General features: G+C 37.5%; 3 protein-coding genes across 6 annotated transcripts in view; 1 reads left to right on the forward strand and 2 right to left on the reverse strand.

The window, feature by feature from the left end:
* Positions 1-315, reverse strand: part of pi4kaa (phosphatidylinositol 4-kinase, catalytic, alpha a) — a 40,457-nt gene extending 40,142 nt beyond the window's left edge. For all 4 annotated transcript variants that reach the window (XM_058411952.1, XM_058411950.1, XM_058411951.1 and 1 more), the window contains exon 1: positions 132-315. In XM_058411952.1, the coding sequence (XP_058267935.1) occupies positions 132-227 (96 nt within the window). In that variant the 5' untranslated portion in view covers positions 228-315. The remainder of the gene's footprint in view (positions 1-131) is intronic.
* A 680-nt stretch (positions 316-995) lies between these two features.
* Positions 996-14,517, reverse strand: slc25a1b (slc25a1 solute carrier family 25 member 1b). The gene is made up of 9 exons (XM_058412165.1): positions 14,241-14,517; positions 7,829-7,936; positions 6,629-6,728; positions 5,827-5,965; positions 4,970-5,054; positions 4,299-4,403; positions 4,092-4,207; positions 3,249-3,322; positions 996-3,145 (listed from the first exon to the last, which is right to left on the reverse strand). The coding sequence occupies exons 1-9, from the start codon at positions 14,362-14,364 to the stop codon at positions 3,031-3,033; spliced, it is 966 nt and encodes a 321-aa protein (XP_058268148.1). The 5' UTR covers positions 14,365-14,517; the 3' UTR covers positions 996-3,030.
* Positions 14,518-15,984: 1,467 nt separating this feature from the next.
* Positions 15,985-21,096, forward strand: zgc:56235 (Voltage-dependent anion-selective channel protein 2-like). The gene is made up of 9 exons (XM_058412730.1): positions 15,985-16,119; positions 17,520-17,591; positions 17,704-17,753; positions 18,439-18,591; positions 18,688-18,740; positions 19,291-19,512; positions 19,702-19,852; positions 20,310-20,367; positions 20,485-21,096. The coding sequence occupies exons 2-9, from the start codon at positions 17,525-17,527 to the stop codon at positions 20,574-20,576; spliced, it is 846 nt and encodes a 281-aa protein (XP_058268713.1). The 5' UTR covers positions 15,985-16,119; positions 17,520-17,524; the 3' UTR covers positions 20,577-21,096.
* The last annotated feature ends 1,875 nt before the right edge of the window (positions 21,097-22,971 follow it).

The following is a 22,971-nucleotide window of genomic DNA, read 5'->3' on the forward strand; positions in this document are numbered from 1 at the left end:
GGAAAATGCACTCGTTTTGACAATAGCTACATTTTATTTTGACGCGAAGCGGCTAGTTCTAGGAAGCGGAGTTAGCATGCTAGCTGGTTAGCCTGTGTGACCTCTTTGAAATGTTTATGTCCTGATTTTACCTTGTCAATCGGAGCCGGGCGATGAGCAGCCAAGGACCGAGCTAAAGACAATACAGTGTTGAAATAAAAGCCCCTCGATCCCCCTTTAGCGGCCATCGTTAGACTGTAAAAGTAGGAAAATTTTAATGTCGGTGCATCTCTAGGCAGTGATGACAGAGGCGATCAGTACGGAAAGCAAGAGAGGCCACACCTCACAACACGAATAAGCTGAAAAAAGCGATTCAATAACTAGAAACCTTCCTCAGTTCGTTCACTAGCTACAGAAAGTGCCGAAATAAATTGACATCATAAATAATAAAAACCTTCACGACAGTGAAACTGAATATTTTACCATTCTCAGAATAATAAAAATAAATGGTGTATTTTGTGTGAAAATAAAGTATTAAAAATAAACGTTTAATGTTATATTTTTGGATGAAAATGAAGTTAGGAGAGGTTCCTCAGTTCTTTTATTATGTACTGAACATTATTCATTTTTTTAATTCAATTCAATTTATTTGTATAGCGATTTTAACAATGGGCATTGTCTCAAAGCACCTTTACAGAACAATAGAAACATAGAAAAATGATAAAGTTTAAAGTTAACTTACTATTAATCCCTAACATTTATCCCTAATGGACAAGCCTGAGGCAACAGTGGCAAGGAAAAACTCCCTGAGATGATATGAGGAAGAAGGCGAGGAAGGGAACCCATCCTCATTTGTGTGGACACCGGACAGTAAATGATGTAAATGCAAATAATGTCCTTTCTTCATTGTAAATAACTCCACATTGTGGCAGGAAAAAACTTTCCTTACTTCATTCATTAGCTGAAAAACAGAAACAGCCAGTTAGCTTCTTGCTAAAAACTCACACAAGTTCATGTCCAGCCACCAAGATTTATTGAAAATTAAGAACATAATTTAAAGGCACATTTTATGATTAATAAAAAATAAACTTGTCAGTATAATAAAAAGGTGTAAATGTTTTCAGTTTTGGATGAACAACGAAAACAGTATTTCCTTATCACTGTTAACCAGATACAATGATATCTGATATCACTCCAAGCTCTCCTAGACTTTGAAACCATGAAATAAAGATGGGTCATAGATGGAAACATAACAGATGTACAAGAGCAAAGAGTTAGCAACCAGAATAAAACACTAATACTCAATACAACATCCGTGTTTAAGTTATAAACATTTTAATACAGCAGACATCCATATATTACTTAGGCACAAATAGTTTTCTTTAACACAAAGACTAAACACAGTGTTATGCTCCCATATCACTTACAACATTAAGTAGCACAAACATCTACGTTTCTGCATTTGCTTCTGCATCATGACACCAAAATGGTATTTTATTTTATTTTTTAAATTTTTTTTTTTACATACGCCCAAGATATTGAAGTTTGTATATGTATATAGTGTATTATATATGCAACATAAGTAGGGGAGACACTGAGACAGAGACGGTTTCTTTACACTGAATGTTTCCCTCTTGACACTATGGATTCTGGGGGAATTTCTTGAGGTAGGAAAGTGATAAATCTGACGATGGCACTCAAAAAGGAACAATTTTAAGGCAATTTCAGATCCACGGACAGCTTTTCACACCAAACATTTTTGGGAGGAGGGGCATCATTTTTAGAAATCTTATCATTTTAACATTAACAACATTAAAATAATAAAATATTCTAGAGCACACACACATCTAGTTTTGACTAAACATGGCCTCACAAAAATAATAATAAAAAAAAACAAAACAACAACTTGGCATCATTGTTCCTGGCAAAGGTTTCTGAAAAAAAGCTACACACTGATCACTAGCACTAGTAAATACTGGTCAGGCACTTAAAAGTAAATTCATTACTTCTCTTTAATTAGTACCAAATCTGTTAAGGTTTTGAAAGTGCATGTATTTACTGAAGATACTGAGGAATGTGTGTTTCTGGGAGGTAAAGGCTTTGGTGGTGTGTCAGGATGCTTCAATGTTCTGTGTGTCTTTGGATCCAAGAACCTGTCTAGATTAGATTAATCTTAAAAAGAAAAAAATAATAATCATTCAAACTACGGTATAACCCCACAGAAAACTCATTCTTGCTTAGAGTGCTTAATTAGAATCAGATTTTATTATTATTATTATTATTATTATTATTATTATTATTATTATTATTATTGTTGTTGTTGTTTAGTGCATGAATAAGTTTTAAGTGTAATTACACTAATAATAATAATAATTACCAGTTAGATTTTAGCCTTATTATTTTGCATTATTATAAACATTAATTACTATTATAAACTATTATTATTAACATTTTTAATAATAATAATAATAATAATATTTGTCATTTTTGGATTAACCCTCAACAAACCTTTTTTATGGCTTTAACACATGCTGCACTTCTGCTTAATGAAAAAATTGTTGTTATTTTTCTGTCTTCACCACTGCATACATATTTAGTGTCTTTACATGAGAAAACACCAACTGATCAGAAAAAAACTATAACAAAGTAATCAGATTCATGAGTTTTGTCAGTTAGAAATGTAAAATAAAAATTGTTAAAATACTAGAAACAAAACCATGACACTTAAAAAAAAATGTTATTAAAAAGCCACTTTTATCCCTCCACAGTATAAAGCATTTGGCTTTTCAAACACTCCATTACTGAAACCATACCATGGAGCATTCAATGTTTTTTTTTCCTCTTTGACTAAATTTTCAAGTATTTTTCTACATCACATATTTGGGGGAATTTTTTTTTGTTTTTTACTTGGTTGTAATTATATAAGGGAACTTAAACACGTTCACAGCTGGTGTGATGTCGCTTTGCCCTACTGACATCATCTCTCGCTTTCCTCGTGACACTGCAACGTTAGGAAGGTCTGCCCGTGTTCCATGAGCTGCACTCTCAGCATTAATCCGTCTTCCACACTATGTTCAGAACCTTCACCACCTCTTCATAGATGATGAACACGATAGCCACGTCCAAGCACACTCGCCCCAGTCTCGGAACAGTGCCTTTGTAAAACCTAGAGCACAAAAATGCCATTAAATCAACACTCCTTATTCCCTACTGTTTATATATTCATGTGTAACTGCTCAGTCAGCGGCAGCATGGACATGTGCACTTACGCTGCTGGGCCTTCATGTTTCATAATCTTCACGGCACAGTCCACAGTGCTCTTATATTTGTGCGCCTCCAGGCCCTGTAGAGAAACATTTAATTACACAGAAGCATGAGACACCAGCATCACAACCTGGATCAGTTCTCTTATAGCCTGAATTAAATCTTAAACATTAGTAAAACATCATGATAAAATGTCATTCTTAAATACATAAAAATATAAATATGTTTAGATATAAAAAAAAAAATTTTATAAAAAAAATTAGTTTTCACTTTAGAAGTTATCATCTAACATATAAGAAGTATTACTGGGTTTTTTTAATCAACATGAAATATGCTTCACAGTTAGAAACAAACACTAGATTGTGTACATGAGTAACGTGAGTAATGTTTGACATTTAGGCTTCCCTTAAGTAAATTTATTTACTGTGTTAGTTAACATTAACAATCCAGGAACTTGTATTAACACACAATGTTTACAACAAAACAAAGTACACATCTATTAAATGACATTTGTTTAAATAAATATAAAATATATAGTTAATGTCCACAGATATGGGCACAAATTACATGTTCTATGAAAGCATGTTCTCAAAAGCTGATTCAGGCTCAGTCCTGGATTTTAGGGTTAATAGTGCTGGGAGGTTAAATACAGTAACACAGCTGTGAGATGGTTTTAATAGTTACTGTTGTGTTACGAGTGATCAAGAAATAATGTAGTTTGTGAAATCCTAAGCATAGCCATAAATCTTTGTGTTTGACTTTAAAGATCATGTCATTGGTCTCACTTGTTCTCGTAAGAGAGCATCAGGATCTTCCAAATTAATACAATTCCTTATTTATAATCTCACCTGCATTCGAGTCTTAATGACGTCAAGCGGTGTGTTTCCAAACACGCTGGCAGCCCCGGCTATGGCTCCGAAAAGTCCAGTCACCAACGGGTTAATGGTTTTGTTAGGGTTGTCACCTGGTTTTAAAAACAAACACAATCTTCTTATACAAGCTCGGAATCAACCTTATGCACCATGTATGAAATTCACAAGAAGTTCAGCACAGACCTTTGTACCAGTTTCTCAAGGAGGTCATAACGAAGAAGCGAATGGCCTGGTTGGATCCTTGCTTTAATACTGTCGCCGTCAATCCCTGATACGTTCCTCTAAGTCCTGTAAGAAACGCAGGAAAGGCGCCGGATTACAAAGTCACACCACATTCCACTGCAGCCTGCATCCCTCTCCAAAAACAATGAACTATTTGTTCTAAATCAGCAGTTATGTTTCTATACATCATGAGACCTTATAAGCAGTCAAGTTTCAAGTGCGTAATTTCTAAATTATTGAATTTATACATCATTTATGCCTGCAGTGATTAAATGCATGTTCAGTTATATATAAAGCCTGAACCAAATAAATCCTGCACTAATACTGAATTACAACTTGCTGGAATTCAGCTTGTTTTTTCATCAACTGTGCTTTGAAAAAAACATATACATATGAAATGCGTTAATTATAATTATATGTATATTTAATTTTTGTTTTATTCTAAACTCTGTATCTGTAACAAAAAGTGAGAAAACCACTGTACTGAGCCATGGTTTGTGTTTGAAGCCGTCAGAGCAAAGGGACACTTTATTAAATTAGCATGTCAAATGTCTTAATTAAATTTTTAATTAAACTCTTAACATTAAATAAAGATTAAAGCAATTTGATGTCCAGTAGGAGGCAGTACAAACCTTGGGTTCTGACTATTTCCCTCACGCCATGGAAAAAGCCCCGGTACCTAGGGTTTGCTGAGGTCTGGTCATGAATAAATTTAACCTGAAATTAGACAGAAAGCAGACATTTACAGTAAGTGAATACTAGGTTATTGAGAAAAGTACACCTTGTGTGTGAATGTGATATTAATTAAATATTTTAAAACGTATTTCATAAGTGTAGCCTCACACACACACACATTTTAATTGCTGCTTCATCAAAATGACAGACCCAGGGAGAACAGTAGTTGATCTTGCAAAAGGATTTATTTATTGATTGATTTTTTAATGCCATGTTAGCTTCAATGGCTATATTATGGCAAAAGTTTGAATGTAGTTAAAACATAGGGTGATATTCAATAGATAGAATAGATACATTGATATGTAAGATAGCAAAAAGAGTTTATATAAGTTTTTTGAGGTTTATGCTTGTTAAGAAATTCAAAATCTTGTACGGTGGAGCTGTCTTGAAGATATTTTCTAAAGTGTCTTCTGAATAAAATTTCTGCCTTATAGTGCTCAGGGCAGGGCAGTGGAGTAGAATGTGTTTTATTGATGTAGTTCTTGCAAAAGGACAGCAATCTTACGTAAAAATAATTTCTATTGTGAAAATTTTGTTTCCAAACCTAATCCTGGATGGTTCCTAAACACAGGTTACCCAGTGAGTGAGTTGTTGTCATTCACAATAATGTTTTAGAAGTGTGCTACTGTGATCTGAAAGACAGCCGAAACAACTGTCAAAAAATTTTTTACCACCCTCTGACCAATCATAATTGATAATTCAAATCTGATGTAAACAACTGATGCTAGAGGATGACCATCACCATCTCACACACCTTTATTGTCTCCATTGGACACACCACAACTATGGCCTCGGCTACACCAGCTCCCAGGCCAGCGATCAGGCCTCGGGTGCTGTCCAGTTTCCCAGACTCGTCCCTCATCTGGTTACTGAGGAACTCGAACATCCCAAACCTGAAGTGGCGACATGAATAAAGGACAATACTATTTATACCTGTGATATAAAAAAAACCCCAAGGCAATTGCAGTAAGAGATAAAAGCAGGGCATTTTCTTTATTTCATCAGCCGTGCAAATAAGTGCTTCTGAATCTCTATAAGGTGAAAAGGTCAAATTATTTGGGAGAACAGATCTGGAACAAACTGTATTACACTGTAGTCATTCCGTGAATTCTTCATCAGCTACACTGATATTACTTTGTCAGGAGCTGTGTCCCAAATGACAGAGTGTACACTATGCACTGTATGGTCTAGTGTATGACTTTTTAGAAGCGTAGCAGCTTGAGATGATGTTAAACACGCAATGTGTGAGCTAATTTAAAAGACTGTCTTTTCCACCGGAGAGTTGTCGGCCATATTGAAATTTTTTTCTCGTCCAGCATCAGTGCCTGGTAGCCCCGCCTACAAAGTGTCCAACATTCTACACTTTTTTTCTGTTCTTCTTCTTGCTGGAATTTTCAGTGAGAACATACACTATTAACACTACAAAATGTAGAATAGGGCATAAATATGTGATTAGGACCCCAATTGTCATTAATCTGAAAAGTATTTTAGCTCTTAGGACATGTTTCGATGAAGCAGCAGGTGTTTGCAGATTCTGACAGAAAGACAGTGATTACCTCACAGCAGCTTTGGGGATGGAGCCATAGAGTAGCGAGCTGAGGCCCCTGTACAGACCTTTTACCCCATGACCCTGCACTGTCTGCTTCACGCAGTCAACTGTGCAAGAGAGAAAAAGACATGGGTAAACATGTTTGCTTGTTAAAGGAAAACTCTAGCGGTTATTTGTCACTCTGACGCCACAAGGGGCACAAACATGTAAATGATCTCAAACCTAAGAGATAACAGGTTTTGCAAAAAAGAACACTTCTTACTCAGCATTTCCCAGCAACGTTCAGTGTCATATTAAGGAGAAATTGAATGTAGTGGAAACAGCAAATGCTGCACTCAAATGTCCAGAATGCAACATAGCTCTATGACAGCAAAGTTAGCGATCTGCGTATGGCGGCAAAATATTAGCATAAACAGTAAAACTTTAAGAGTTTATCCATTTCAGCATAATGTATAGATTAGGAGATGAGAGAAGTGGAGCTGGAGAACTCTGCAGACTAGGTAGAAATGAAGTGAGAGCTAATTCTCAATGACAGCACTATCAGCGGGTAGTCTAATAGGATTATGGGTAATGCAGGAAACCATGAGGTTATGTGAAAATAGACTGAGATGTCAATGAATGGACAAAAAAGTTATAACATCCATATTGTACAACCTTGAAGAACACGTATTAATTATAAAGTATTTTTTCCCTTTGAGGACGACACTGTGCTTGTTATGTGGGTCATAGGTGTTTCAGTTTGTAAAAGACTGAATGTTTGTTTTATGAAATTAACCCGTGACTTAATTAGTAAATCATTGATTACATCAATGAACCATCAGTCTTGCAAAGATAAAAGCAGTGAACGTCATCTAATACATTACTGTGCAGCAGAGCAGATTTCCCAAGTGGAACAATCAGTGCTGGAAAACAAGCCTGCCTTCTGAAGTACAGGGACTATGAACCTTTGGTTAAGCTCTGATGCGTGCTGGAGATATGAGAAGAGGCAGATTTTGACCCCTGAACATTGAACATGCAGTTCTGTCGAAGGAAGCCTGCTCTCTTCTTCAACCATGTGGCCACAACTGAACTAAAGCATTTACACAGAAACAAACTGAGGCACGCTGTAGGAACGACATGTTTTAAAATAGCTATTGCTTCCTATATAACGCCTACATTACCCTAAATATAATCAAAATGAAATAGAGGGTTGAGAGGAGACACACACCGATCCCTCTGTAGCGTGGTGGGTTCGCCTTCTCGTCTAACTGCAGCTGGGTCTTCACATACTCTGTCGGGAAAGTGATGCAGATTTCAATCCCTCCTGCAATTCCACCTGTAAAAACAGAGAGCCACAAATTTGTGGGACATGTGATATGTTCTTCTTCGGAAACACTCCCAATAATTAAAGAACTAATTTCCTTATTACAAAGCTGTTGAGAAAAAAAGCATAGATGACAGAAAAAATGGCCAAACCCTTTCTACTATTTAAGTAATAGTTTAGAAATGCTATTCAGGGGGGAAAAAAAAACAGGTTATGAAATCAAAAGAAATCAGCTTCAGCTGCGTGGACACACAGCTCCCACCGGCTAGTCTCTTCAATTACATCATATACACATCTACATTTACTCATTTATCCATAAATAAAGAAATACAATCAGAGTGCTATATCAAGCAAGTTTTGATAGTGTGCTATTTTTTCCTTTTTTTTTGTAAAAAGCTGTTCCTAAACACAATCAGGTAGAAGACATTTCCCAGAGGAAGTTATTTGAAATCTATTCTCTATTGAATATGAAAGAGGTGACATTTCTTCTAATTCTATATTATATAAATACATAATATCCATCCATCCATTTTCTGTAGCGTTCATCCTACGCAGGGTCATGGAGAATGGAGTCTATCCCAGAGGGCTCAGGGCACAAGGAGGGGGACATCCTGGGCAGAGTGACAACCCATTACAGAGCATGATTATACACACACACACACACACACACACACAAACAAAACAGACAGTTTAGAGATGCCAATCAGACTATACTGCACGTCTTTGAACCGGGGGAGAACATTCCACACAAACAGAGACAGAGGCCCCTCATAAATATACACACACATCTATCTATCTATCTATCTATCTATCTATCTATCTATCTATCTATCTATCTATCTATATACTGTATATTATTTAATATTAACAATAATAATAATATTAATAAATACTGTATATTCTGCAAGAAATTAATCAAAAGCTGTAAATTGGATGACCAGTCTGACAGTATTGATATGAAATGATGTAATAAGCTGCATGCTGTGCAATAATCATAAGAATGTTTGTACAGAATGCTGATTAATCCTATAGAGCGTCTTGCATGAGAGCTAATGAGACTAATAAGATCCACTGAGGATTCAGATGTATGATTCTGACACTAAGCTGCATTACTTACATTTAAGTAGAAGATTTTTCAAGCTTTGACTATTTACATAGTTACACTGCCTAAATAACTACTAACTAACTACTAACTTGCTCTACTTATTACAGATTATTTAATACAAACGAACCTTTTTACAGGTTGTCCAAATTGACACGAATGCTGAAAAGACACGTGTTGAATAATTAGATTTGATCTTATGCTACTTGAATTAGGGAAGCTGATTTAAAGAGCCCTTAAAAAAACATCTGCACTTGAAGAGCAAACACCAAGGACATGGAAGACATTTTGTTATTTGGCCTACACTCACAAGCAAGAACTTGGATGACGTTATTATATACCTTTTAAAAATCCTAAAATCTACTCTCTCTTTTTTTTGAGTTTTGAGATTTCTGAGAAAAGAAGTGATTCACAATAAGCTGGAGCCTCCTTAAATTTTTCAGCTCAAGACATCTGCTGTTGAGGAGCAACCAGCAGAGCGTCTGGTGCGATCTCGTGTGATTGGCTCGGTGCGATTCTCCCCACAGGAAACACCCACTGGCCTCTCGGAGGGTTTGAAGGGGTGTGTCGCTGAGCTGCTGTGAATCCTGCTGATTAACAGTGTAGGGGAAAAAAACACACTGTTCTTCCACAATGGCAGCACATGCTCTTTGCTCTCTTTGCTCTTTTGACATGCCTGTTAGAATACAGCGACGGGTAATGACACGTCACATTCCCAGACTGCTTATTAAGAACCAAACTGCATGCCGGTTATTCTGTCGCAAAGTCAGGAATCAATGAATCAATGTAAATTAAGGTAAAATAAGTTGTTAGTCATTAACACTCACTAAAAAATTAAATAAATAAATAAATAATCGATAATCAAATAGACTTCGATTTTAAATGAGAAACCTTTGTCTTTAAATTGGGAATAACTTAAATAAACAGGTAAAAGACAGACAAAATATAAAAGCCATTTCTGATGAGCCGTATGGTAAAAATATAGACCGTTGCCCTTTGACGCAATATTTAGTTGGGCAGCGAAATTCAGCACACTGTAAAATTCATAGTAAGGAGTCTAATGTGTACCAAGCAAACATTCCCTGTAACACAACCACTACTGCTTTACACTGTTCCAACTGCACACTTACCTACACTGACAGAACTGTCTTAATACATATATTATACATGCGCATAAAACAATGAGTTTTTGGCATAGCTCTGAAGGAGCCGGGGTCAGAGAACAGGGCAGTCACGGGCTGACAAGCGTGAAGCCCAGTTTGGTTTATCCTGTTATACATTCAGAGATGTTTTCTACACACCACTATGAGCTTGTATAAAAGCTACAGTTTTATGGCACAGCTTCCCTGGACCAGAGAGAGTATACTGCCACTCAGGCATACTATATGGCCAAAAGTATGTGGACATTTGAACAGTATGCATATTCCAAACCCATGGCCATTCAGCTACAGGAGCGTTAATGAAATCATTCATTCCAGTGGTGTTCAGTGGGGTTGAGGTCAGGGCTCTGTGAAGGCTACATGAGTTCTTCTACTTTTTCAACCTTGGCAAGTCATGTCTTTAAGGAGGTTGCTTTGTGCACAGCCTCTTTGAAGCTCTTAATTTCAGAGAAGGAAATTGTAACACTATAACACAGAAACATAGACAATATTGTGGCAAGAGTTTGGGGAAGAGCCTCACATGGGTGTTGCTTCATCTACATTTAGGAAGTACCTTGTCAATTTAGTTCTCTTTCAGATAATACTGACACACTACATTATATTACACATTATATTATACATTCAGATAATAATGACTCACTACATTAAATAAAATACTAGCATCTCCAGGGTTGGGAGTTCGATTCCTGCCTTTGCTTTTGTGTGTGAAGTTTACATGTTCTCCCCGTGCTTCCATTGGGTACTTCGGTTTCCTCCTCTAGTCCAAAGACATGTGATGTAGGCTGTGTGCAAGTGCAATCTCTAAATTGTCTGTAATGTGTGAATGCTTGTGTGATTGTGTATGTGGGATAAGCAGTACAGAAAACAGATGAATGAATGGACAGATATATTTGTGTATATGCTCAGGTGACCTTTTAAAGCATCAGAGAGCTTCAAGGAGTCGAACAAAAACTTTAATAAATCTAACGTTCTGATGTAACAGCAAGAATGAGAATTTATACCCCTCTCTGTAAATGATCCATTAAAATACGTTATAATTACTGACATACGCTATTGCATTTTTTAAATAGCTAGCTAGCAATTGGCTGATTTATTTTGCTGAGTATCTGCACTTTTTTTTGACCAGCAGTTCATCCATGAAGAATTCTGCCTCCAGTATGTGTAAAAACTGTGTAATGATCATCTACCCTGACAAGCATGAAGCCAAGTTTAGTCTTCAAGATTTATCCTGTTATACAGTCAGTGATGTTTTCCACACACCACTATGAGCTGTATGATGAAATGTCTACAGATTTATTTGAATCTTTCCGACCTTTTCGTTCATTTCCTCCTAAGCACTCTCAGTAAGAAGAGGACTTCACCTTCATAACTGCCACTTCCTGGATGCTTTTTTTTTGTCAATTGCACCCTATAAACTCTACAGTCTAATTATACTGTAACAACCCTTGATTTTCCATTTGGGAGGCTGTATAAACACAGTTTCCTTTTTAAGGTGACTTATTATATGCAGAACTGTGCAGAACTTTCTAAGGAAAGGCAGTCCTATATTTCCTGTAACGTCTTTTGAATAGGATGTGGAGAAAACTTCTCTAAGTAACAAGTATATTTTTAGGATGAACGAAAAAAGGATAAGATAAAAGAAGAATTCTTTAGCATTATACCGTATATGCCTATGTATGAAAACTGAATAGTGTTTCATTCCTAAGCAATACGTCTGGTGTGTCCTGGTATTATTTCATTTTCCCTTTAAAAAATGTTTTGTAATTTTGCAACTGAGGCTTAAGTCAATCCTGTATTAAACCCAGCGAAGTTCTCTTTTTAAAAAATACCAGTTGTTCAGGAACCAGTGTACCTGTTCAGCAGGAATTTACTAGCTAAAAAAAGAGTGAAGGAGGGTTTTTCAACTTGTTGTTCAGGTTTATTTAGTATGGGAGTAAGGTGTTGAAAGAACGATCATGATCATCTCGTCTTATCAGCCTTTGTTGTTTTAAAGCGTTTCACTCAGATGACAATAGCTAGTTCAATTCAATTCACAGAGTATGAATTTATATCAGCTGCTGGATTGGATAAATGCTCTTTTCTCTCATTCACTCACTACAACTGTGCTGACTATATGACTATCAACGTGAGGGCAAAGGTTATCAGCAAGTTAAACTTACGAAACACATCAAACTAGGGAACTGGCAAACAGCAAAGAAAGATGACTTTAAAAAATTACTTTAATACATGTATGATCGCAGACATATGAATGCACACGTTACTCTATTATTTTTTTTAAATTATATACCTCTATACCTCTGGCATTGATGTGAATGGAAATGACCAGTAGTATAAAATCACTGGGTGTGCAGTTGCATAGCCAGAAAAGTGTGACGTTTCGCTGGAAATGCTGAGTCACTGGTTCGTTCAGTGAAGCAGAAATTCTGAATGTTCACATGCCCACATCTATGTGCATCACAATTACATTTACAGTTGAGAAATATCTCTGTTTTTGGGATGAGTTTAGAATACATTTATTGGCATGGCATTTCCTCATAGCCTTAGATCAACACGCACATGTATTTAATTCATGTCTTAAATATGCCACAAAAAAAAAAAAAAACTGATTATGGAAAGATTCATCCACTTCAAGATCTCACAGTTAAAGAATTTAAACATCTATTATTAGAAGCTAACAAACTATTAACATCAGTGGTGCATTAAATTTGTTGACGTGAACGAGATGTTATTTTTAAGATAGGAAGATGACACACTACACTGCCTGCACTTCATCTAATTAGCAAAGGCCTGTCTCCATGATCGTAAAAAAAAAAAAATTCAATCTCTTAAATGGACTACTAAAGAGAAAAAAGGTCATAGAGATCAGGGTCAGCCAAAAACAACCAATCATATATTGCTTGTTGTGTCCTTTTGGAAAAAATATTATGATATCGTGACATAAGGTTATCGGACATAATATCACAGAAAAAATATATTTTGTATGCTTATAATTTAGAGCTACTGCTGAAATAAAAAATGAAGTAAGACTGTGCTGTGCTCATCCCAGGACTCCAATATGCTTAAACTGAACATCCTGTCAACGCACATACTGTATGTCTTGATAATTTATAATCTCATTATCTGGCGTCACCCAGAAGAGGACGGATTCCCTTTTGAGAGGGTTCATCTCGAGGCTTTCTCCCAGTGTCATCTGTCACCACTGGCTTGCTCATTAGGGATATAAATCTGCATCCTGGTTTCTGTAACGCTGCTTTGTGACACGGTCTAAAAGCACTATACGAATAAAACTGAGTTTTCACTTTTCTCATTATTCAGGTGTGATGTGTCCCTATTGATTTTTGTTATAAAGATTGTTAAAGAACAAATATTTTTTACCCAGAACACAAATCAGAAAAAGTATAATCATGGTTTAGAAATATCTGAGCTGGAACCATTTATTTGTTTTGAAACACTGCACAGTCATCCACATGCAGATACCATGCCATATTAAAAACCGTGATATATCCTGTAAGGTTATCATAATGTAGTATTTTGTCATCCTGTTCCACACCTAGTGCAGATGAAGGTGTCAGAGAAGTCGTTATCACTTGTCTGAATAAAGGTATCTAATTTTCTTTTAAAGGACCAAATAAGATGGTATATTTGTCGTGCTGCATTAACAGAGACATAAAATGAGTCTGCAAGCAAAACCACTGGATTGTTGAGGATCATACAGAACAGGGCAGAGCACACTTGTAAGGACTAATAGCTCAAAGAAAGAAAGAAAGAAAGAAAGAAAGAAAGAACACCAAGCATTAAGAGATCGCTCCACTGTTTGACATGTGCATGCCAGATCACACCAGATACTTGCCTGCAGTGTGCTGGTGTTTATGTGACTCGGTCCTGTTGAAAGCACCAGTTATGTTACTGTTACAGCTCGGGACCCAGTGCAAGCAGTACAACGTGCGAGTTCCCTATCAGATTCAGTCGCCCTTCAGACTACACTAGGCATGCTGTAAAACACAGAACCTACACTCTAAAATGTGTGACAATGCGCTTGAAGAGATCAGCTTACCTGCTAAAATGGCTTTTCCCGGGTGAGTTAGTTTTGCTTTTCCAGCGGGCGCAGCTGCAGACAGACAGTGGGGTCTGTGGAAGGGGCTGACGAATTTCGGCTCTCCTGACATGGTTTTAGTCATTTACAATAATGGCCAGTGGCTTTTCGTTAACTTAATATTAAATTTTATCCAGGGTTAATTCCTGTGTAGTCTGCCCAGAGCGATACAATACTGCTTTCTGACAGCCCAAAGTTTCCTGGTTCCTGTCAGCGTCGGGCGAATGGCCGAACATCAGCCCTGTGGGCGGGGCGTCCGCGTTCACATACGTAGCGCCATATTTTTTCACAAACAAGGCGATTTAAGGTGGAACGGGACAGTTTGGATCGTGTGCTTCGACTGGTTCCAGATCTGTCCATTATACACCTTAAAATATCTACAGTATGACAGCGCCCTTTTAATTATAGCCACTCTGTCTGCTTTCAGTGGAGTAGAAATAAGATGGAGATTGCTTTGAAATATATAAATCCATTTTGAATGGAATAATACAATGAAATATAAACACAGTATATATTTTTTTTAAAAGTGTGGATTTAATACAAATATTCTCATATTCTCACATTCACATCTACACAAAAAAATTTATACTGACAAAGTGAAAGATGGGCTTACAAACATAACAGTCTTTATACAACTAAGAGCCCTAGGAATAAGCGGGTATAGACAATGAATGAATGAATGAATGAATGAATGAAATCTGCTACTTCTTCTGATGTTGTAACCCATCTGGTTCAAGGTTCATTAAGCTTTTGTTTGTTTGTTTGTTTGTTTGTTTGTTTCTTTCTTTCTTTCTTTCTTTTGACTCAAAATTTTGGACCACAAATGTGTGTGTGTGTGTGTGTGTGCATTCTTTATTAGGAAAACCTTTCTTTATTAGGAAAACCTTTCACCTACAACATTTTGCAGTTATCTAATCAGCCAATCATGTGTCAGCAGTTCAATGCTAGAAATCAAGCAGATCTCCACCTCTGCTTACCACAGATGTACAGAGTGGTTATCTGAGTTACTGTAGCCTTTCTGTCAGCTTCAAATAGTTTGACCATTCTCCATCAACCTCCTTCAACAACAAAACCTTTCTGTCCATAGAACTGTCACTTCCTGCATGATTTTCTTTATTTTGTATAATCACCATTCTGAACAAATTCAAGAGACTGTTGTGCACAAAATCCCAGGAGATCAGCAGTTATGGAAACAGTCAAACCAGCCCATCTGGCAAAAAACAATCATGCCACAGTTAAAGGCACAGAGATAACATAATAACAGTACACAATATTAGGCAGTGTGTGTGTGTTAAAATACTGTAAGCATGCGGTTATTATGAACATGAAATGACGGTTTTATTGACCACAGTTACACGGTCACTGAACGTCGTGTGCGGCTGATGGTGCCCCCTAGAGGTCAGCTGAAAACGTACATACATGATCATAATAGATATCATGTGTTTTATTAATCAAATAAAATGGAATTTATCATTACATTATCGTCATTTTATTGCTTGATTTAAGTCTTACATACAGGTAACATGCTGTCATGCTGTACGAAACACTTTTACTTTGAATTTCGGTGTTTAAATAGTCTAACTTCACATTACTTTCTGTAAAGAACATCAGCGACCTCTTCTGATTGTGTCTGGAAACTCATACTATCGTACTGAGCAGTATGCAAGAGCAGTGTGCAGCTGCGGGAGTGTGGTGATGTAGAACACTACTTGCATACTATTTAGGACAGAATTGTGCGGAATCCGTTGTGGCTTTGTTCTACGTTGTGTAAAAGCTAGCGTATCTGCCACAGACACACACTGAATAGCTAGCAGGTTGCGTCAGAAGGACACAAGCTTTTGTGAGTTACATCTTCAGTTATTATGTTGGTATAAAAGCTATTATTGTGCGAAAAAAAAAACCCGTTTGAGCTAACATGTTGCGTTACGTTCCACAAATACATCATGTTTGTTAGAAACGGTTGATGTTACCTGAGTGATATTACCAGGGAGACAACCAGCGAGTTAGCATGTCGGCTCAGCAATATTTGCGGTTCTTTTAGATTTACAGTGCAGGAAGTTAAGAGAGTCGTGTTAATAATTTTTTGGGGGGTTATCTATGCATTTTTTTTTATTCTTGCAGCATCTGTTCTGCACAAAGTAACGTTAAATGCAGATGAAGATGTGTTGCTGAGTTACAGAGCTAGCGGTTGCTTTCGATATCTAGATAAATTGCAGAAAAATATCTCATCAAATTGAGCGTTTTTATTCACTCTGAATTGAATGTGGTATTTTTTTTATTTTTTTTGCTATCTAACGAGAATCAGTAGACTTGTGCTTAGAAATATCTGGTCTTTCTCTTTCGACATGTCGTTTGTATGCAATAAAATGCATTTATTTAGTCCGCCATATTAAAATGTTTAGGTTTTAACGAGTATGACTAGTGCTTCAGTGTAGTGTGTAAGAGGCCTGTCAGGGTGGGTTTGTCCTTCATGGAGATGTTACTCTTGGCAGCAGAAATCACGTGACTCGAGTTCAAGGTTAACACGATTATCAAGAGGATTTTCTTCTCATCTGCATTTACACATGGGGTAAAAAAATGTAGAATTAAATGCGTGACGTTATGGTCAATTTATTCGGAGGTATCTTGGTATTTTAACGAAATTGACAGCTAACTGGACAAGTCTGTTTAATTCTCTAGAGCCCTGTTGTAGATGTACTGATCTGATCCAAGCATCCATTGATATTTATGGCGTTTGGCAGATGCCCTAATCCAGAGCAACTTAGATCTCATTTTATACAATTAAGGGCCTTGCTCAAGGGCCCTGAAGTGGACGCTTGGTGGACCTGGAGTTTGAGCTCATAACCTTCCAATCAGTAGTCCAACACCATAACCACTAAGCTGCCACATCCTCTTAGGGACCTGTTTCACACTCTGTGTGTTTCTTATGCCACATTATGTGAAATATCAACAATATCACAATGCACTTTAACAAAAGTTGTGTCCTGTGCAACTGTAGTTAGCAATGCGTGATTTTTCAAGATTACCTCACCGCAAGTTTGCTTAAGCAGTATTGCATTAAGCATTGCTAATCAGCGTTAAGCATTCTGTATGTCAAGTGTACAACTTAAGTTGATTTGAGCTTATTATTCAGGACAGATGTGTTTGCTGATGGTTATGTAAAGCATCTAGTCCACAGAACTAGTATTAGACATTGCTGTACTCCTTGTTGACACTGATTGTAACCTTTTACTTTATTAGGCACAATGTCTGTTCCTCCTAACTACTCTGACCTCGGAAAAGCGGCGAAGGATATCTTTAGCAAAGGCTATGGTGAGCTATAGCTGTAGTTTTGCTTTAATAAGAAAATAAAAGCTTTTGAAGATTGTCTGTGTTTGATGGAACAGTGTTTCTAGCCCTGTCCTGTCTTTCGCTATGTTTGTAGGCTTTGGAATAGTAAAGCTGGACCTCAAGACCAAGTCTCAGAATGGAGTTGTGAGTTCAGATGTTTTTCCCGTCCTCTCCCCTCTTTGTTTTTCTTTTCCTCAGAAATGGTCTTCCTGTTGCTGCCAACTTCCTTCATTTGATGTTTGAATCTGATTTGCTATTGCTGACTTGCACCCATTGCCAAATATTCTGTGTTGAAAGATTGATAATGAAGTAAATCAGACTCTGCAGCTGGAACAACCTGCTTTGTTAAAATGTCTGTTAATAAGTGTAATCCAAATCGTACTTCTGGAGTAGGATTTTTTTTAATCTTCTTGTATAATGCGGACAAATTATTGATTGAACTTCTGACCCTTGTTGGTCTTTTGGTGTATTTTTATGCTTTTCAACAAACAATAATATAAGCTGCTCTTTGAGTCGATAGTGGGATCAGTGTTACGAGCTTGTTTAATGCAGAAATGGTCTTTTTACTTTGTACCAGTTTTAATGTGGGAATAAAGATAATTGTTTAAAGAAAAAACAGTAGTGAAGTTTCCTAAATTAAAAATATTGCTTAATTGTTATTTGCATGTATCCCATCCATTTTTTTGTATGGTTAATGATTTGTAGATCATATAATTCTCATACATACCTAATACTTGTTTTTTAACTTCCTTTTGCTGGACTACAGTAATTCTTCTGTAGGTGTGGTTTATTTGGATTATCTTTTAAATCCTCTCATATTTGCTTCCAGGAATTCAACACATCTGGCTCTACTAATATTGACACTGGCAAGGCCGGTGGGAGTTTGGAGACCAAGTACAAGCTGAAGGAGCTGGGTCTGGGTCTCAATCAGAAATGGAACACGGACAACACTCTCACTACTGAGCTTTCTGTGGAGGACCAGGTGTGAAAAGCCTCTGAAGCATTCCTCATTCATTTACTTCAACAGATTATTACTGATAGTATCAGTGGTGTAAAATGATTCGTCTCTTTTGAACAGCTGGCAAAGGGCTTGAAGGTGGCGCTTGACACATCCTTTGTTCCAAATACAGGGTGAGTGCTCTTAATGAAAAGCAGGAATAGTATCAGAAATTTGTAGCTGGTACTGTGAGGTATGTATTGCACTGGGTTTGTTGTAGTTAATGTTAATACATTATACTGGTGTGATTTGCTTTATTTTAAAACGAAACAAAATGACTTTTCTAGATGGTATCCTCTTGCTAGACTTTTTATAGCATGAGACGTATAAATCAGCAAAGGTGGAAGCTACCATGCTTCCTTCAAGACAGTACAGTGCTTCAACCAGCTGCTCGTGTTCTTGGAGGAGAGGTTAATTAGCTGTCTTTAGGCTGGAATTAGCTAGTGTCGCTTTGACAGGGACTGAGAAATGTATTTCCTTTCGAAGCTAGAGAGCAAGGATGGCTGTGGCATTTTCAGGATTCACACTTGCACTCTCACAGTGCATGAGTGTGCATGAGTGCATGAGCACTTGTGCCTGCTACACTATTTAGGAGCACTGATTATTGCTGAAATGAAATAAGCCAACTGTGCAATGGACCTAACTGACCCTGCTCACTGAAATATTCTCTTACTTCTACCATAGCAAGAAGAGTGGCAAGCTGAAGACTGGCTACAAACGGGACTACATCAACCTGTCCTGCGATGTTGACTTTGAGGGCCCAGTTGTGCATTCTGCAGCTGTTTTGGGCTACGCAGGCTGGTTGGCTGGTTACCAAATGGCATTTGACACAGCTAAGTCCAAACTGGTGCAGAACAACTTTGCTCTTGGCTACAAGGCTGGCGATTTCCAGCTACACACCAATGTGTGAGTTTCGGGGCTTGCTAAAATGAAAAGTTAACATAGGCTAATAGTTAGGTGAAGTGCAACTTTTCTCTTAATAGGTTTCATTTTTCAATTGCTCTTGCTATATTAGCATGATATTTAAGGTATCCCAGTATTGGATGATGTGTATGCAATTCCTAAATATGTTTTTGCTTTCTTTTTTTTGTTCAGAAATGATGGAACTGAGTTTGGTGGCTCTGTCTACCAGAAGGTGAACAATCAGCTGGAGACTGCAGTCAATCTGGCCTGGACTGCTGGCAGCAACAACACGCGCTTTGGCATCGCTGCCAAGTACCAGCTGGACAGTGATGCTTCTTTGTCTGTGAGTTAGTGGGTCAGGAGGTGAATTCATGGGGCCACCTAAACTAGCCATTTAGGAAGGAAACTCATACCATTGTACTGAGGAACCCTAAAATACAGCATAATAGATCGTCCTATATGATGTTTGTTATACTGGTGCTAATTTGTATTTTCATTATTCCTGTGGTTGTATGCTGATGTCACAGGGACATTAGGGGAAAAATTCATCAGTCTCAAACATGCAGAGGTTTCACTGTTAAAATTGCACTGTTATAAAAGAGTGATAGCTTCTTACTTACAAAATTGGACTCAAAGTTCCAGTTTGCAGAGCCAGACATGGCTGGCAACCTACAGGATGTCTAGCACGATTGCTTTGATTGAGGACATTGGTATTGGCATGGCTGTTGAGGAAGCAAAATTACAGTGAGGGAAAAAAAATGAAGCTCCTGATTGTTTGATCTCTAATTTTGCACTTACAGGCCAAGGTGAACAATGCTAGTCTGATTGGAATTGGTTATACTCAGACTCTGCGACCAGGTAACCACTGCATTTTATCTTTTTTTTTCCTCATGTAGTTTTCGGCAGTTTCCTCCACTACAAACCATATGAACTGAACTCCTGTTCCCCTTACTTTACCCTCCTTGTCTTGTGTAGGTGTGAAGGTGACACTCTCTGCACTCATCGATGGCAAGAATTTCAGCACTGGAGGACATAAAGTTGGAATGGGCTTTGAACTCGAAGCATAAATGCCCAATCTAGTGGTATTTCTCCTCCACTTTCCATTGTTCGTTGTACACAAGCATTACCCCATCACGTTGAAAAACAAAAACGTGATCATCGGTGCTGTTTTGAGTGACAGTCAACGCTTGAACGCTAAATGCCTCCATCCATTAAGTAGATGGTGCACCAATGATAGGAATGTTCTGAGTTCTAAAAACTTAAATATTCTGTTAAAGATAATTGTTATTAAAAAACACTGCACTACAACTACAGATTTCATGGCATTTAATGACAGTTGGAGTTGTTATACACTTAATTCAAGACTTTTTTCCCCTGTTTATTACTAGAGATAACTTTGCATAATATAACATAAGCGAAGCGTTAGCTGCTGTCTTCTGGGGGATTTCGGTATGGAAAGTAGGCATGCTAATAGGTCGCAGTGTCATATTCTGTAGTCGGTACCCAGACTTTTCAACGTGATTGAGAGAACATGTCAATAGATTTCTTCATCAGCATCCTGCAATAAACTTCAACTGAAAACTGGTATTCAAGGGAGCAATAAATGTCCTTCACTTTGGTTGATTAACATGTTCATTAATGTGTTGTATTATACTTTTATTAGGGCCCGAGCACCGAAGGAGCAAGGCCAGAGGCCTTAGGTGTGGAAGCCCTATTGTTTTCGTTAGAATTTTATATTTATATATATATATATATATACACACACACACACACACACACTTTTTTTTTTTTTTCTCAACCTTTCGGGGCATTTTGGACCCCTTAACATGCTCAAAAACTCTTGAAAATCAGCAGACAGGTTGGAATCTGCGGCCATTAGGAGGTCACCGTGGCTGGGCCCTGGGCGTGGCACACACCCGTTACAGCGCCCCCTGGAACATCTTGCTGCATAGCTGATGCACACTGGCACGTATCCATGAACAACTTGGTACACACTTAGATCTCATTGAACTGAACAACTTTCACACTGCATGTCATTAAGTGTAATCCACAGGAAGTGAGTTATTTTGAGTTGTTTGCAAAACGCACCCAATGGAATTTGAAATACTCCTCCTAGGGAATTGATAAAACCGCCACCAAACCCAGGCTAAAATTATCTCAAGACATTGATACAACCACCACCAAACCCAGGCTAAAATTATCTCAAGACATTGATAATGCAAAATTGATGAGGGATTTTTGATATCTCAAATGGTTCAGCCGTGAGAAGCCCTTAAACTTATGGCGAATAAAACGAAACAGGAAGTGGCTAATAACTTCTGTGTACATTAAGTGATCTACATGAAACCTTAGGATAATGTTAAGCATTGAAAGCTGATCACACTGATATGACAACTGTGAGTCTCGGTCATAGCGCCACCAACTGGCAGCAGGAAGTGTGTCACTTTTTGAAATCTCTAATATTTTCTCCCTTACTTTCACCTGATTTGGTTCAAAATCAGTCAGGATAATGTCAAGACATGGCTGATGTGAAACTGTGAAGGAATTTTTGATACCTTGAATCGTGTTACTATGGTGACAATTTACATGAGAACATAATGGAAGAAATGGATTCTTCTCATATCTTACGAGTGAAAAGGCCTAATGTTCCAAAATATTTCCCATAGAGAGTGTAAATGTTTCTGAGAAAGGCCAGTGTGGCTGGTCACCGGGTGTGCCACAGGGCTGTCACAGCGCCCCCTGGTACTTTGTCAGAAATATAGCTGCACAGCTCATATTCACTTGGACGTATATGCATGAGAGCCGGTATACATTTAGATCTCATTGAGCTAAATAACGTTCATCCACCTGTCATGGGATCTGTCAACAGGAAGTCAGTTATTTTGGGATGTTTGAAAAACGCACCTAATGAAATTTGATATACTCCTCCTAGGGGATTTGTATGATTTTGACCAAACAGGGTCCAATATGATCTGAACACATTGAGGATCTAAAATTGCTAAGGGATTTTTGATATCTCAAACGGTTCAGCCGTGAGGAGCCCTTAAACTTATGGCGAATAAAAGGAAACAGGAAGTGGCTAATAACTTCGGTGTATATTGTGTGATGTACATCAAACCTCAACTTTATGTTAAGAGAAGAAAGCTGATCACATGGACCTGACTACTGTCAGTGTCAGTCATAGCGTCACCAACTGGCAGCAGGAAGTGTGTCAATTTTAGAAATCTCTAATGTTTTCCCTTACTTTCACCTGATTTGGTTGAAAATCAGTCAGAATAATGTCAGGACATGGCTGATGTGAAACTGTGAAGGGATTTGTGATATTTTGAACGATGCTGCTATTGTGAGGACATAATAGAAAAATATTAATGTTCTTATATCTTAACAGTGGAAAGCCCTAATGTTTCAAAAAAAATTTAAATAGAACGAACAACTGGTTATGAGTGATCCTGCTTAGTTTCA

This window comes from Hemibagrus wyckioides, linkage group LG16 (assembly GCF_019097595.1).
Source record: "Hemibagrus wyckioides isolate EC202008001 linkage group LG16, SWU_Hwy_1.0, whole genome shotgun sequence".
Lineage (NCBI taxonomy): Eukaryota > Metazoa > Chordata > Actinopteri > Siluriformes > Bagridae > Hemibagrus > Hemibagrus wyckioides.

Excerpts from the sequence above, each read along its gene's own strand:
- slc25a1b (XM_058412165.1), bottom strand. The coding sequence starts at position 14,364 with ATGACTAAAACCATGTCAGGAGAGCCGAAATTCGTCAGCCCCTTCCAC. Across the intron at positions 7,937-14,240 it reads GGGAAAAGCCATTTTAGCAG|GTGGAATTGCAGGAGGGATT; the intron begins GTAAGCTGATCT and ends CTGTTTTTACAG. Across the intron at positions 3,323-4,091 it reads TCATTAAGACTCGAATGCAG|GGCCTGGAGGCGCACAAATA; the intron begins GTGAGATTATAA and ends GTTTCTCTACAG.
- zgc:56235 (XM_058412730.1), top strand. The coding sequence starts at position 17,525 with ATGTCTGTTCCTCCTAACTACTCTGACCTCGGAAAAGCGGCGAAGGAT. Across the intron at positions 19,513-19,701 it reads TTCCAGCTACACACCAATGT|AAATGATGGAACTGAGTTTG; the intron begins GTGAGTTTCGGG and ends TTTTTTGTTCAG. Across the intron at positions 20,368-20,484 it reads TACTCAGACTCTGCGACCAG|GTGTGAAGGTGACACTCTCT; the intron begins GTAACCACTGCA and ends TGTCTTGTGTAG.